This window comes from Labrus bergylta, chromosome 1 (genome assembly GCF_963930695.1).
Source record: "Labrus bergylta chromosome 1, fLabBer1.1, whole genome shotgun sequence".
NCBI classification, from domain to species: Eukaryota; Metazoa; Chordata; class Actinopteri; order Labriformes; family Labridae; genus Labrus; species Labrus bergylta.
The window spans coordinates 32,573,387-32,590,992 of NC_089195.1; the positions used below are offsets into that span (position 1 = coordinate 32,573,387).

A 17,606-nucleotide genomic window follows, 5' to 3' on the forward strand; every position below is an offset into this window, starting at 1 on the left:
ACCTACTCTTCAGTATAAACAAGTTGTGTATCTGTCAGGGGAGAAAAAGTGAGATACTGCACTGGTGAGAGTGTGTTTATTTAATATCTTTGGAGTTTTTTTGACTTTTTTTGCATAGGACAGTTGAAGAGATACAGGAAACTATATGATGTTATTCTAACTATTGTTTGATTTAAAGCTCTGTAGAAGAGTGTACAAGTCTAAAAGAACAACAGACATCAGTGTCATGACTTCAGTCTTAGTTAATGGATCCCCGGGGTTAAAGAGGAGCTGCTCGCTCTGTTGAATGAAAGACTACATAAGAGCCTGCTGTGTCTCTCTGCTGTTTTATCATAACCACAGCTGTGTCATTAGGTCACATTAGAAGTCTCTTATTAAATCACCAATGCCATGTTAAAATGGAGCCCTCCTTATGTTGACCCTGGAGAGTATAGCACAACTTATCCAGAAGAAAAGATGCAATATAAAAAAGTCACACATACATAAACATGTTGATGATCCCATGAGCCTTCAGTGGTTCAATGTTATTTTATAGTTTGTATTTAAAATGCACACATGTTGGGGCTGGTTGTATAAGGAAGCTGATAATCTTAAAATTAATGTAAATATAAAATCTTTCCAAGAAGAGCTTTTTGTGTCTTTTTGTGGCCCAATTTAAAAACAGAAAATAAATGAAATGCAGTGACTTTAGATCAGGTCCAGTGAGGATTGAACTGAGGCACTGCTTCAATAAAATCCTTCAGATCGCCCTGAGAGCGCGAGAGAGAAGCGGTGAATCGAATGACAAACATAACTTTCTCTTTACTCTTTCATATGAGATGGGGCATTGACAGATTGTCTCAGACACAAACACCATTGCATAGAGGACACTTTGCCCTCCACAAAGACTTTAAAAAAAGCTTTTCTCAAAAAGAAAACCCTGGGTGAGCCTAAGCTAAGAGTGCTGCTGATAGAAAATAAATGGATTTCTAGATGTGGGGACAAAGAGGAACTGAGGAAGTGACGAATGGAATTTAAAAAAGACAATGAGGCAGGAGAGGAGGAAAGGAATGAAAGAGGTCCTACAACAGAGGAATGCCACAGAGGTCTGGGGGTGACTGAAAACAATCTAGAGCCTCGGCAAAGGTGATGCAGGACGCCCTGAAGTAGAGAATCCTGGGAATGAACTGGAGAGAAAATAAACTTGTTGTTTTTCACTAGAATTCATTGGAGAGACTAGAAAGTACCAATCACATCCTCTCTGGCTTCTACCCCCCAAACTAATCTTGAATTTAAAGGAGGCTAGCAGGTTAGCTTCAGTTGAATGACCTGTTCAACCTATTCAGATTGTTCCACCTTTACTTTTCTTACTTTAGCCGCTACAGGTCAATGGATGGATCTATTTCTGAAGACAGGTGAAAAGGTGAGGAAGGAGAACATAAAAAAGCTTCAAGCAAGCTCCTGCTCACTATCTATTGTACATTCAGAATGTAATTCAGAAAATAATTGAACTCTCCACTCTGTCCGGGAGGGAGAGAAATGCACCACCATTGTTGTTGGCAACGCTGATATTTCTTGACGCTGATTGGTCGATGAGGAAGAAGTGCAGTGACAAAAGTTGAACTATTTTCAACTGAGAGCGCTGTAAATGCAGCGACATGAAAAAGCTGATTCCGAGGGCGTTTTAGCGCTCAGGACGCTGAACTACATTGGTTTTGTTTAAAAATGGGCGCCATGTGTGTGGACTCCACCAAAGATAAATGGAAATACATTTTAAAAGGTATTTTGACTTTAAAGGCAGGGTTGAAACTTTCCTACAGATCCACTTTTTAAGATTTTGGTTGAAATTGTCTTTAGGTCCTGACAGAAATTAATAACTCATGTTCTCTGAGAAAGAAACCAAAAAAATCCGTCATCTGTATCAGTTTGTAAGTCTGTAAAAACTTCAACCAATGTCTGCCACGAGGTACCAATCTGATGAACCAATCAGGCGCCTCCCTGTCTCCCTGCTCGTTCTCTACCTCATGCGTGCTCCAGCCCACACTCAAAGCGATGAGCTGAGGTCCGCTTCTGGAGCAACGTGTATGTATGTGAGGGGGCGTGGCTTTTGCGGGAGCACAGAGGAGAGGGGGGTGGGGTGCAGAGGGGGCACTGAGGGAATGCTACTCATGCTAGTTTATTCAAAAATTACCAACCCTGCCTTTAAGTCATGCAAACATTTAAGTTTTTTTTTTAAGTCAGATCCCCAGTCAAAACGTCTGGAGCCACTCCTTGATGGGACTGTGAGGAAAAGCTCAATGCAACTTCAGCCACTAGTCATTAAACACATTCCGGGACAACTGGGCCTAGTGGGAGTGCTCCCTTAGTATGAGAGAGGAAGTATTTGTACGGTTGTTGAGCCTTGAATGACATGTTGAGTTGCAACAATTTTGTGCATTGAGGAAAATTTGGCTCAGTCTCTTTCTAATATTTAACCTTGTTCTAAATGTGCTCGTCAGAAATAAAAAGATTTGATTCAAAAGATTTACAACCGAAAAGCCCACACAGAACTTTTAATGAGTTTATGTAGACTAGACAGAGCAGATCCTCTGAGGCAATAATTTAGGTTGACCTAATGTTAGGTGGGGGTTATTTCTGTATGAGATGGACAATTATGAAATCGTGAAACAGACTGTGGATCAGCTTTAGATTTATTCAGCCATGGTCAGACAATACAGAAACACAACACACATGGCTGACAAAGTGCAGACCATCGCTGACCCATGCTGACCAAGATCTCACAATCATTGACAATCATTGGCAAAGTGGCCATCATGGGCAAAATGGCAAAATGGCAAAATCTTCATCACACAGTGTTGCTTATATTCTGCTAGAAGGTACAGCCCACAAATTCCTTTCCATTTGGGTACATCACTATAAAACAATAAAGATGACATGTCACTGATTTGTATACGTAACAGATGTAGACTCTCTGTCTAGCAAACAGTTGCTGACAACATATAGTTGGCTCCTATCTATATACAGATCTGCTACTACTTAGGTGCTTCCTATATAAGGTTAACGCTTCACAGACTCAGAAGTAGAATTTATGTGAGATGGTTGACACAATTTAAAGATATGTCCACAAAATTATCAAGATGAATCCATGAAAATACGTACTAACACCTAAGCTGTTTGCTGACAGCATAATAAACTCAGGATCCCTTTGTTGTCTCTGCAGCAGCTAGCAGACTCACAGAAGTACTTTTTGGAACAGCTTTTTTTTGTAGGTGCAACCACTGATCATCAACCGGACGTCAGCACTGTCGGAAAAAAAAAACGTATTCCTCAGCGGACAGATCTAAGTCCAGACCCAGAAGATGAAGAAATATATGCAGATGAAGTCAACATCCAACAGTTTAAGAGGAGCTAATCCAGGAAGCATCAGATGAAAAATGCCCACAGGAATCTATCACCCAAAATTACCCTTGGAAGACCACAGTGTAAAAGCTGACAGCTTAAGAACTTATCTACTTCAGGCTGCGCTATTTTGGAAATGAAAGGTTTAAATTTGAATTTATTAAAGGATTGCTCCTCGAGATACATCACATCTCATTTTTGAGGGGGCTCCTACCACAAGCATACAAAACAGCATCACTTAACAGACAAACATTCATTTACACAAATACAGACGGCTCGCTTGCTCTCGAAGCTGATGTTTTTTGGGAGTGAGTTTCAGAGGGTGGGAGCGGCAATGGAGAACCGATGGTTTGTTTTGGGGGGGAGGTTTGCGTCAGCTCCTGTCTCCTCAGACTCATCAATTCAAGAAAAGAAAAAGAGCTGGACATATTTTATTTGTGCTGAAGGTCTGTCTGACCTCAGAAGTTGTTCTAAAATGATTAAAAGAATAATAATTCACTACTCAATAATGTAGGGAGACATCTAATTATCCTGCCCCGTCTGACAGGATTGTCACACATCTTTGATTTGTTTTGGTAGTGTTGTAAACCTCTTTCAAACACCTCAGTATGTGTGAAAAGATGGAGACGAATGGAAAAGCTGCGAGGTTGTATCACTCTGCAGGAGATATTGGAAACATGTTACAGACAACTGAGAGAAGAGAAAAAGGGATTGTCAGGTTTAGGAAAAAGAAGGAGGGGAACCCAAATGCAGATCCAAACAAATTGAATCAAACAAAAGATCAAAATAGAAAAGCAAAAAGCTTACTATTCCAGTATTCCAACAAGAATCCACAAGGAGCAACGAGGAAGCATAACACATGTTAGAAGGGTTCTGGTAATGTACTGTGACACACTGACAACAAGAGGGAAGGAACACAGAGACTCAATAGACACAGATGTAATCAGAAACTCATGACAGGGATCACACACATGTCGGTGTACTTCATCTACGTATGCCACAAATAGGGGGAAACATGATTTACAGAGGGGGATGCAGCCCCTTCTTCCTGCACTCATGTTTTATTTGAATAAAACACTGCGCATACTGACCGACCAAACTTTAGATATTCAGCCCTTAAGACATGCTCAAATATGCACAAAGTATATCCTCTGTCATTTCTCTGCGTCACTTATCAGAAAAAACAAAAACAAAGCAGAAAGAGAAGACATCAGGAAGTAATTAAGGGTGTATGGGTCAAGAGGGCATGAAATTATTTGCCCTGTTGACCCACCCTCAGGGATGTACGAGTGCTGCTAAAGTTAATATTCATGGAACTATCAATTGACCCACAGGTGCTGAGATATCGAAGTATGTTTCACATTCAGTCTTTTAGGTCCATCATGCTCTGCAGATCAGATAACAGTGGGCACATGTGGGAGAGTGAGTGGGTATTGAAATGTTTGTGAGCATGCATACGTCTTGCAATTGTTGCACAACTGGGACATGAACCTTCCACTGACAATGTAGCCTCTGAAAGGTTAAAGATCACATAATGTGCAAAAAAATACACTTAGTCATGTTTTCCTAACACTAATATGTGTCTCTAGCCATCCTCTGCGTCTTCTGCCTGCTCCACAGAAAATGTGTGCTCAAACAAGCCACTTGGAGATTTTCCCTTCAGGACATCACAAAGGGCAGTAACCCCTCCCCCAGGTGGGTGACACTCCCACAGCTAGATGTTGTTGGTAAATGTTAATGAGGTGGTGGATGTTTATGTAATTAACAAAGCCATGTGATGATTCCAACACAACACTCATTGGAGCTATTGTTACATTTTATAGTTTCTAATGTTGCTAATATGCATCGATCTGTTCCAATCGTTTTATTACATTTGGTTGTAATGAAAGACATCCATAAAAATGTAACAGAAATCATTATTTATTGCGTAGGAGCTTAGTTTGATGTCTAGGGTCTGATGTAACCCGTTTTAAGAGCCGCAAACCGAACGTCCACTTCCTTCCGGTTCGTTGTTGATAGCGTCCATACACACAAAATGTGTATGGACGCTATCAACGTATAGCATGTATAGCGTCCATACACACAAAACTTTTGCACAGGTCGGCCATTTTTATTCTCGCTACAGAGGAGTGATGTCTACCAGGAAAACTCGGGGGGGGGGGGGCTCATTGCATTTAAAGAGACACACACACCAAAACGGAGCGTTCTGAGAGAGCTGGTTTATACAGGGTCACAAACCTCCTCTGGTGCTTGATTCATGTTATATTTTGACCAAAGCACAGCACAGATGTTTCATTTAGACCACAGAGGACTGTTTGAAAAGGTGGAGGAGGGGGATTATATGTCCTCTTTAATGAAGAGTCAACAATTATGTATTTAATGGCCTCCTGCTGCTATCATTGATGCATGTGATAGCCCTCAGGGGAAATAAAAACCCATCATCTTTAGGAACATCTTAACTACAGTGTCTCCTGTTTTATGTGATATGTGGATTGTTACGTTTCTGCAGGTCGCACGATCTGAAGGACAGCGGTCACGACAGGGAAACTAACAAAAAGGAAATTGCACCTTTATAAAACACAAAAATAAGGCCTTTGGGGTTCTAAAAGGTGGAGTGGAGTTATAAGGCTCCACAGCCACCCACTAATTCTACAGTAGACAAACTAAAGAAATTGGCCTCAAACAAAAGTGGAGTCTGATCAACCCTTTGTTTAAACCCTCTTTCCACACACACACACACACACACACACACACACACACACACACACACACACACACACACACACACACACACACACACACACACACACACACACAAGCTCAAGTCCATTTACTATTTGCTTTTTTTAGTCTGGTCAGCATCTGTATCTTGTTCATAATACCTTCTGCAGAGTGATACAACTTCCAGCAGTTTGGAGCTTTTCGATGGATGTGCACACCTTGAGGTGTTTCTGAGGTTGCAAACACCATCGAAGAAATAACTTGTTGTTAACCTAGAGTTGACCTGCTAGCTAAATATTCTTTTAGAAGCTGGAGGACAAACTTCTGACAGAGCAGGAAACAACTGCACTAATCCACTTCCTGTTGATTTGAAGAGTCTCATCAGAAACACTTAAGGCTTGTTTACTTCTCTCCCTCATTATTTAAAAAACATGCTTTTAAAGATAGGGATAAAGGAAGAGGAAGAAAAAAAGAATGAATGTGTGAGAGAATAAAAACAAGACGTCCTGCTTGAACTTGTGCTGAGCCCCATTAGAGGAGCTGAGCGGACTCTGGCTTTTGTCTCAGCGGGCTATCAACAAGTACCTCATTACCAATCAATCCCTTCATTAACATTCAACTCTACATCTTAGATGAGCCTCTTCTAAAAGTAATAGGGTCCACCTTTACTCACACACACATCTCAGCATTCTCCAGAATGATGGAGCGGCATTAACCTCACATGAACACATCAGAACTCACAGGATTGTTGTGATCTCAGCTACTAACTACATCTCTTTCTGGGAGATTTCTGAGCTCTCTTAGGTTCCTCTGGATCGTTGGTGGAAGTAACGATCCATACTCCATACTCGGCAGTATGGCAAGCAGCAACCGCAAATGAAAGAGAAAAAAATCCTTTAAAAGTAAGTTTGCACATAAATGCAACAATGTCCTTTGGAGAGATGTGAGACTGTTAATCACAGAGACTTTGAGTGTCACATTGGATCTCTCTTTCACAGAAATATTCCTGAAGGTCTCGGTAAAAAAGAGCATGTACTTTACTTAGATTTTCTATCTTTTTAATAGTAATTACTAAATGTTGGCTTAAGAGGAACCGTCGCACCTTGAGACTCTTGAGAGACGTTGTAAATTCCATCAGCGGTATGGAGAAAATCACTTTTGTCCTGCGACTTCAAAAGGAGAAGAATATTGGAGAAAATATATAAATATTTATTCTATTTTCATTAGAATGTATGCATTATGTACTGTACCTGTGCCTCTTCTTTATGATTTTACTCGTACTGTCTTGCCCTCACATGTTCATGTTTCTTTCCAAAAAATAAAATAAATGCATCAATTTCGGTGTCTGTTGTTCCCTGTGAATAAACATACAAACAGACATCACCTGTGTGTCTGTTTTATCAATTTTCTATGACCATGGTGGTCCCCAGTCTTTAGCACACAGTAGCTTGGGGTTCCCGAGCTCAAATGTTTGGGAGCTGCATGCGTTAGTGAACTTCTCTGTCTATTATTTTCTTGGTCTATATTTTCTAAATAATGGAGCAAAGAGGTAAAGACTGAAGGCCAAAGTCATAAATAATAACCTTTTTATTTATTGCATTGAAAAATTAAACAATATAGCATCATGTACAAAAGACAGACCATGCAGGAACTTTAGTTTGACAGTGAAATCACACGTGGAAAACATGTCAGGTGAGTTCAATTTGCATCGTATTTCCGCATCGGCATACTGCACAGGTTGAATGTCAACAATGCTAATGATTAGCCTTCTCTTACTCTGTCTCTTACGCAGACACACACACACACACACACAAACACACAAATGTCCATGTATAGATCCCAAAAATATCCATATTTCTTGTTTATAAAATGTAGAAAAATTGCATATAAATACATCTGCAGCCGTCGTTTCACAAACATCGTGTTTACACAGAGGTGCTCAGTTTGGCAGAGTAAACATTGTGTGGCAGCGAGTGAACTGAGCCTCCAAAGAAAAACAAAGTTCTGAATTTAAAACAGAACTCAGACCTCGTGATCCCTTCAACACAGCCTTTCTCTAATTATCCCTCAAATTAATTGGAATCTTGAATTTGAATCGTCCTTGAAAACGAGCAAAATTAAGTCTATTCGGTTTTGTTTGCTGAAAAGATGTAAAAGATCATGTTGAGGATGGAGGGAAGGAGGGAAGGAGGGAGGGAGGGCTAAATAACAAACTCAATAGTCGAGTTGTTCTGATCCTAAATGATCGTTTTACAATAAAAAAAAGACAACAGTGTGGTGCTTGCAGCCACACAGACGCTCCCTCTCCCTGGACTCAGAGGAGCTCATAGGACTTGATGTTACAATCCCTTATACAGTAATCTGTACTTAATTAAGTCTTGAAAGGTGGGTAGGGGTTATCACTTAATTGGGGTCACCAGGTGGGCACCCTCCGCCCTGATGGACCCACGACATCTCCAGAGGGCTCAACACCCCCCTCTGCTTTTACCCCTCCTGTAGGCTTATGGTCATCTTGCAGCCCAGTTGGGAGAAGTAGAATGTTTTAAGTCTAAATTTTTATCGCAGAATATATACTCTACTCACTTAATATGCATGTTGCTCTTTCAAAAATGTACATGTACATTTCAAACTAAATAAACTAAAAATCATATTCAGTGAAGGTCTGCCCTTTTCTTTGTGGGGAGTATTCGGGCGGGGCCTTAGCTCCCTCTTTATTAACCAGCTGCCACTGGATCATAGACTGTAAATATTAATGTTTGAGGTCTGAGTGACCTCAAACATCTGTCACAGCAGGGGGCTCCGGAGGCTCATAGGCAGCAGCTGCCATGTTGGAAATGCTGTCTCAGTCTAACTTTCAGTCAAACTAACAACAGGCCGAGAGCTGGAGCTGCACTGGATGCATCCGAGCACTTCTCTGAGTGTCGGGGCAGATGTCTAAAACTTGCTGTGAACAGTTGTGTAATCAGTTTAATATTGTATATGTCAGAGCGGGATTAATCAGCGTGTTAATTTTGATGGTATTCACAAATGGAAATTGTGCGTTATTTTTATATTAGTTCTTATGAAGTTCAGAAGCTGCTTTGCCTTTCTTTCAGTGTTCCGCTCTGCATGCACTCACTGAAGGTTTTATAAACAGTCTTAAGAAGTAATGTGTCAGAGAGTTGCACAGAAGAACAACCCTTTAGAAATAACACGATTCTAACTGCTTAGTCACTGGTTATAAAAAGTCTAGTTAATTAACGAGGCTGTGTTTGAGTCATCAGATCTACTTCTGCTTTTTTAAAGAGGGGTTACAGTGCAGAAATATAATGATCTAAAGAAAGAGATTATTAAAGAGGATGCTTTAATTAAGAAAATTAAAAAATAAATAAAAGCTTGAATGTCAGATTTATGATGAATGAGTTCCCCTTTGAACTAACGCCTGCAGAGAAAATAATTACTAAACCTCGAGGCGATGATGAGAACAGAGAAATCAGATGTCAGCAATGTTTAAAACTGTGCAGAGATTAGGGAAATCTCAGGTGCCTCAAGAGAATCCAAAGGTTACACACTGGGATACAAATGAAGCTGAGGGCAAAAGGGGTATCTGATTACAATGGTGGAGCAGAGAGAGAGAGAGTGAGAGACAGAAAAAGAGAGAGAGAAAGAGAGTGTGAGAGATTGAGAGAGAGAAAGAAAGAGAGAGGGTGAGAGAGCGAGAAAGAGGGTGAGAGAGAGAGAGAAAGAGAGAGTGAGGGAGAGAGAGAGAGGGGGGAGACAGAGAGAGGGAGATCTTTAAAATGCTGCACATTACAGGATTCCTTTAAATGAATCACTCAGTGGAAAGAACAGGCTTTTTCTGCAACATGCTTTTCTTCTCGAAGTGTTGTCGTTCTATAAATCGGTTCTAAAGACCACTTTTTGAAGGTCTCGTCTCGGAATCAAAAACATTTTTACTCAGTCTTGTCTTGTTCTCAGACTGGGCGGACTCCAGATTTTAAATCAGGACTGGTCAAGACCACCACTGAAAGGCTATTTTTCAACGTCATCACTCTGATTAAAGAGGAAAACGCCTCTTTATAAAAGAACAAATAACTTCAATTCATTCATTATTTGATTTTTAACCCCCGGTCTCGCCCTGCCTCGGTCTTGGTCTTGACTCGGTCTCGATCCCTAAATGTCTTCTGAAATAAAGAACAACATGTGCCACAGGCTTGTTGAGTGACCTTCATACTGATGATCTGCGTCTGTCACACAGTTGTCTTCATCTGTTTGATTTGTATCCTTGCAGACTGAACATCATAATCAATCATAATAATAAGAAATCTTTGAAGGGCGACTGTGATGCTGCTTCACATTTTGAAATTGTGTCTGATCAAAAAGAGGCATCAAGAAATAGAGTGGGACAAAATTCTTTTTTTTTTGTTTGACCTCGTGTTTGTTAATTTATATTCATGCAGAGTTTTCTTGCTGCACTTTTGAAAAATATAATCAAACCTGAATGTCTGTATTTATTCAATTTGGATAAATCATGACCTGACAGAATGAAAGGCAGCGGGAGAATATCTTGGATATGTGCTGAAGAAGTGACTGAAGCCACTGCAGACAAACAATAACTGAGTTACAAATGATTGATTGAATGTTAAAAAATGGGAAAATTGCTGAAAGGGTGAAAATATGCACAAAAACAGAAAAGACAAACACACACAATATGTTTGCATGAGTATAAATTAACTTCATGAGGACACCACAAGAACATTTACAGTTGTACTCCGAGCTGTGACAAAGTGCAAAGCAATCCTTCATTCATAACTTCTAACTTTAAGCTGACGAGGAAGTAAGATTTATGAAGCCAGTTAAATTAGTGAATCTCAAAGAATCCAAAACTGAACACAAAACATACTTCCTTTTTTTTAAGCATACATTTACTGAGTCACAACTAAAAGGACAATTACTCATCTCTTTGTTCCCAAACAGGAAGTTAATTGTTTTACATTGTGACGTTAATTTTCCATGCTTTCCCGCCCAGATAACAAAGTGAAGAAATCCATAACGTTTCAGTGTATGTGGAGGATGCAGCATCGAGCTGCTTAATGCAAACTGCTGTCATGACTCGCCATCGGGCGGTGAAAGGGTAATCTGCCTGCTTTTAAATGGAAACAAACTGTCCCTGTGAAATTATACTTCTCAATCACACACAGCGAATGCATTCATAAGAAGGAAATATATTCAAGTATTTTGTATTTCCATTTTTTAAATTTAGGGTTAGGAAAATAAATGTGCACCTCTTGTTTTGTGGAGGATTGCCGACCAACTTTAAACCAAAGCAGTTGCAAATTTTGCAATGACAGTAGAAAACCTCCCAAAGAGGGCCCCATCTGACCGTGTCCCATGCATTCTTTCTGTGGAAACCAAAGTTTGTCAATGAAAGTCACCAAAGGGAAATTAAGAGGAATTTTCTATCAGCGAGTGAAAACAAAAAAGAGGAAGATGAGTAAGCATCTGCAACCACCGCTGGTTGGAGGGGTCCCCCATGTATTTTAGCCTGGGGTCCTTATGGAGTCTAGAATCACCACTGACAGTACCCCCATTGGGTCACCCCAGCCCCACAAGTCTAGCCCCTGCCACTGTCAGCTCACTGTTCCCAGTAGGGATTCACTGTTTTTGCCAATCAAGGTTTTAGAGACAGGAAGAAGATTCTGCAGATAACCTCACATTCCCATCATGTTAGTCGAACTTCCATTATACCTTTAAAACCCCAATAAACAACAACTGCAGTCAGGGTCAGGTGGGTACAAATCATAGCTTTATGAAAAACCACCCTGTACTCTCAATGAACATAAAGCAAATGATTCAAGATGGACAAAAAATGGATGGTCACCCCCAAAAACCACAGCCTTCAAAGCCCCACCGTTAATCACATCAACACCTTACATTCTTATAAATGAAACACAATCACTGGGTCTTGATTGTAAGCAAACAACTGTTATAAATCTATCACTCACGCTACAGTAATAAGACACCTTGTAAATACGTGCATGTACGGGGTTTGGAATTACTCACTTTCGCTGGCTCGACAAACAAACTCATTGGTCTAGACTGCATATTCGTTGCTCAGGCACTTGTCATTAAAAACAAAAACAGAATAAAAATGTATCTTTTTTAACTCTGATGAATGTCACATATCATCCTGGTCTCTATATTCCAGCAGTAAAGGACTCTTCATTTTCTCCTTGATGCAAAAGGTTCATATTATCGAAAGGCATACTACTTGTGAGTGGCGCTCTATTGCTTTGATCTCTGTGATTGGACGTCAGTCACTTTACGACAGATAAAAGGCTTTGTGTGTGTGTGTGTGTGTGTGTGTGTGTGTGTGTGTGTGTGTGGATATATTTAATTGATCAGTTTGCGTCAGAAGCTTGACTCAGGGACTTTCTTTTTGCGTCCCAGCGAGGTTGTGCTATATCGAGTCCTCTGTAGGGTACCATAAGACGGTTTGTCCGTTGTGAGGCTGCGCGACGGCGCCGGGTTTGTCGACATCCCGTTGCGGTGCAAAGACGCCGTCCTGCGCACGCTCTGCTCCGCTTTGTTGGGGATGTTGGAGGAGCTCTGCGAGCGCTTGATGTCGGCCGAGGTCCGTGCGTGCAATTTCCCATTTGCCAGATCGTCGGCCAAACGGCCGGCTCCATTGGACTTGCCTCCGTCGACCCCGGTTACTCGCCCCGCTGCTCCGTTGGAGAGAGGCGGTCTAGGGAGGGTTCTGCTCCGGCCTGCTTCTTCGACTCGTGAATCTTCCTCCTTGGACTTCCTCGAGTCCCTATCCTTCTTCATGAAGTTCCCTTTGAGGAATGACAGCAGTCCCTCATGGGGTAAACTCTTGGGCCCTTCTCCTTTCTTGGTCTTAGAGTTCCCTTCATATGCATCGTGGTGTTCCCTGTCAGCCTTGTCACCTTTTTGCCTTCTGAGGGTCCCATCATTTAGGATTGGGGTGCTGTAGCTGGGCTTAACACCAGCACTAGAACTCTTTTTGGTCTCGGGGTCCTGGGAGGCTTTGGAGGAACTCTGTTTCCAGGCATCCTTTCTCCTGGTGAGGGTGTTACTGCTAAAGCTACTGCTAATACTGGCGGCACCGTCATCTCTCGATTGGCTACCTTTGGCGCGTCTCAAACTGCCCGTCTTACCCGACGATCTCCTTTGGCCCTCTGGGACCTGAGGGGACTCGGGGGCCAGCTCATCTTCCGCCTTACCCACACAACTCATGCCCCCAATACTGGGAGATCGTGCATTGGTTGCGCTCCGGCTCTCAGCAGCTTCCTTCATGCTGCGTGATTCACCCATCAAAGTGGTGATTGGATCCTTTGTGCACTTTGGCCGTCGGCCAGATTCCAAGTACTGTACCAGCTCCACGGGCGCAGGATCTTGGACAGTTAGAGGCACTGGGTTGGGTTTCCGTTTGTCTTTTGAACCGAAGGACCAGCGCAGGGGAAGCATTTTGCTCAGGGTGTCCTTGGTTTTGCTGGGGGCTCTCATACTGACGCTGCGTCCCTGAAGACCTCTGACAAATGGCCGGGTCTCAAAACCCCCTGGCAATTAAGTAGAGGGAAAATGCAATAAGTGTTTCATTTAAATGCAAGACTTTCACCAAGAAAAAGAGACTGAAAATAGATATTAAACTGATTCAACAATGGCATTTACCTTTTTCCTCTTTTGCACCATCATCAAGGAAGACCGGAGACTCAGGCGAGTCAGGCAAGGAAGATGGGCATGTGGTCGAGGAACGAGAGACCAGACTGCCTCTTTTGCTGTCCCCTGTGAGCCGGATTAGCCAGTGGTCTGACATTGAAGAACTTGTGGATCCTGTGAGAGACACAGAGCAAATGGGGGGGGGGGGGGGGGGGGGTCAGGAAGAGGATAGGAAACAAGTGGACAGTTGAAAACAAAAAATGATGCAACTTGCAACTTAACGGACTCAACTTGTATTTTTTTTTACTTTTCAGTATGCAAGTGTAGCCTCAAGCTTTTAGCCTCAAGCACAGAAGAGGAATGGGAGAGAGAGGTCTGGCAAGCTCTCCTCTTCTTTTTAACCTCCACATCCCTGAGCTTCATCTGTATTTTAAATTGGTTTTCAGTTCCATCAAATGCTGACTCATGTGCTATCTCTTGAAGGAATTTCTTTTACTTATGGGCAATAACAAAATGCTTTGTCCAAAACTCCAAACTCCTGCAAACAAACAGACTCTGGTGTGTACAAGCATTAACATTCTCAAATAAGGACCCAGTTAATGAACACAACATGAACACTGCTGTGTAATTTAAAACCCCCCCAAAAAACAGTTTGTATAATTGTGTAAACACAAACAGAGTGTAATAGCATCTGGAATTCCCACACTGTTGCAGACACAGCCGTGCCCCCAATTACTTCCTTTGTGTTTCCTTTCTCCCCCCCTCGGTGTGTTTGTGATTGTGATGGTCTGAATAGAGAGAGGGGTGAAGGAGCAAGAGTACAGAACATTGTTCAGTTGTCAGCTGTTTGTTGTGTGACAACAATCAGTAACTGTAGTCTGTAGTCTTCAAAGGCTAAAGGTAGAGTCCCGAAATGAACGCTCTCTGTGTGTTCTTTTGTCCAACTCACACAACACAGAAATTACATGCTTTCCCCTGTGCTGTCGTTTGTGTCATTTTTGTGTAAAAGGATGCTGACTCTCTTACTGCAAACCAAACTTACCTACAGGTACCAATAAGTGACCTTACCTTACCTCACACACACATCAATGCTGAGCATGTGCTACATGTTCAACATTGTCAAAGCTCATATGAGAAACACTACTTAAAGGCTTTATATGCGATCCTCTGAAAATAACTCTGTGAGTCATGACTGTCTACAATGGGTGTAACACCCGAGTCCCACTGTCTGTGATGTTTTCAGAGTTTTCAGAGTCCTATCTTCAGTTTGTTTACATCGTCGGGACGGCCGGCTGACTCCTCCCCTCGTGTATAAAAGTTTAATTGAGGGACTAGAGAAAAGAAGAATAACATACTGTACTCACTGCTTAACTGTGTTTCTAGATCACGCTCATTTCAGGTAAATTTACATGCAGTGTGACGATACCAGCATAATAAAGATCGCTAGCATTAGCATGCTAACAGAACAATGCAGCGCGAGTTGTTTTGGTTTCATGCTGGTGCTCAAGGGCGACATCTGCTGGATCAAAAAATCTTTAAGACATGTAATTTACTACAGGAGTTGTTTGTAATGCTCATGTACTTAGTTGGGGAAAACAGAAACTCATAATGATGCAACACAGTTGATGCGTTGTGCTGTTTAATCGCCGTCCTGGTTATCTGAGGAGTGGACAAGTTACCGCAGCGTTTTCCATCGCTTAATTTCTTTTTATTATTCATTGACCTGTTCCTCATCTTGAGCCGCCTCTCACTGCAAACCTGCTTCTCTGGTCTCCCCTGCCCTATCATTCTAGTCCTTCCCTGTATCTCCACATTGCTCAAATATATTCCCCCTGATTCTGATCCAGATTGGCTCGGCTCATTGTCTTTTTCTCTGCCAGGACTCTCCACTTGACTTAGCCCTGCCTTCCCTCTCTGCTCAGCAACCTGTCACCAGACCAAGTCCCTAAAACTCATCCACTCATCATTTCTGTCCCACTTGTACATGGCTCAAATCCTATTACTGTATCCCTACATTGCATATCCTCGATTTCAGTCTGCTGACCTTTGAGTTTGCACTGTGTTCACCTGATCTGATCAGCAGTAGCGGAGGAAATATTCAAATCCTTTATCACTCGTGCATTCATGGAAAAAACTTTAAAATCTGGAATGAAGCTGAAATGATTTAAACCTCATTTGGTTTTATAACGATTCAAATTAGCATTAGTACTTTTTTAATGTAGCCTTATTGAAAATTGTGCTTAAAGGTTCGGGAAACAAAGTTTGCATTTGTAGTCTGCAGGTTCTTCTTTACATAATAGGGAAGCACCAAAAAAAGATTGGGGAATGTATGTAATCAAATTTTAAAGATGTATTTTTTTGGACTCTTTGTGCCTTTATTTGAGAGACAGGACAGCAGATAGAGATGGAAATTAGGCAAAGAGAGAACGACATGCAGGGAAGGAGCCACAGGTGGGATTCAAACCCGGGCCGCGGGTTTAGGCCTCTGTAGGGGGTTCTCCCACTAACAGCTAGGCTAAATTGGATTAAACCTGATAATAACCATCAAGACAAAGGCAGCTTTAAGAAACATGCGTTTGATTTGTTTTTTGATTTTCTAGATTGACCCATGTCCCGTCTGTTAACATGGAGGAGGCGGGGTCAATGACCTCTACTGCAGCCACTCAGCAGGGAGGAGCTCTAAATCTTTTGGCTTCGCTTCAGGGGAGGTATTCAGCTGTACATTTGTATACAGTTCTATGTTATAGAACTTCCTGAACACACTTACACACCCTTGTGCATGGAGGGACATGGCTTTAAAATATGCAGAATCCTTTTTTCAAAGTATAGATTTTGTTGAAAAGTAGATTTAATTTAACCTTCAAGAAGTAAAGGTTTAGAATGTCAGAGCACCTCAAGGTTTGTCTTGAGTATTGTTCAGGCTTGACGTACATTAATTAAACACAGAGTGCTGAAGTAGGACCAGGCAGAATAAAACTCAAACAGGACTATAGAAAGATATTCTAATTTGAATGTGGCCACATTAGCACAAATTAAAACAGGACCACTGTGAGACTTTGTGACTGCAGGTGCTTCAACATTCGTGGTGTAAGACCTTCAGAGATTTAATAATGATTCACATTTGCTCCTTTATGAACAGACTTTCTATCGAGGACAGACTTCATTCAATAAGATGCATGGATTTGATTTGTTGTGCCGTAAAATGACAGTCTTCACTAACTGAGGTGTGACAACCTCGGATAGAGGTTTTGCAGACCCAGAATACGCTGTAGGGATTATATATCCCGTCTAGCCTGGGGACGCTTCAGAATCCCCCAGGAGGAGCTGGAAAACGTTCTCTGGGGAGAGGGAAGTCTGGGTTGACTTACTGCGACACAACCTCGGATAAGCGGAAGAAAATGGATGGATGGCTGAGGAGTTAAAAATTTGATGCTGCCAAAGTTAAAACCATAAAAAAAAAGAAAAAATACATTTTGGAAGCCTGAAAATTGAAATTGGTACGCCAATGGAAGCAACAGGGCCAGATTGAAGAACCTCTCAACCACAGCGAGAACACTGTTCTTCCATTTTAACACCTCGTTTTTGGAATGATTGACTTTGATGCACAATCAACAGGTTGTGTTAGTGAGAATGAGTTTTTTGGAAGCTTGATAACCAGCAGATGCAGAACAAAATGTGAAGTTATCACCTTATTAAAGTCACACAATGTGATAAAAAACTTCCAGAAGTTTTTTCAGCTGTCCCCTCTGAGTCCTCTGAGCACAGTGCAGAGTCATGATTTGCTTTGACTCAAACATGCAGGGATAGAAACACATTACCCTGCCCATTCACTGTATGTAGCTGCA

The 17,606-nt window shown here is 41.6% G+C and overlaps 1 protein-coding gene across 1 annotated transcript in view; it reads right to left on the reverse strand.

Annotated features, from left to right (window-relative positions):
- Nucleotides 1-7,668: 7,668 nt before the first annotated feature.
- The window catches only part of usp43a (ubiquitin specific peptidase 43a), a 119,804-nt gene continuing 109,866 nt past the window's right edge, over nucleotides 7,669-17,606 (reverse strand). The window contains exons 15-16 of the mRNA XM_020654153.3: nucleotides 13,774-13,935; nucleotides 7,669-13,661 (exon numbers count right to left, since the gene is read on the reverse strand). Coding sequence (XP_020509809.2) covers nucleotides 12,490-13,661; nucleotides 13,774-13,935 — 1,334 coding nt within the window. The 3' untranslated portion in view covers nucleotides 7,669-12,489. The remainder of the gene's footprint in view (nucleotides 13,662-13,773; nucleotides 13,936-17,606) is intronic.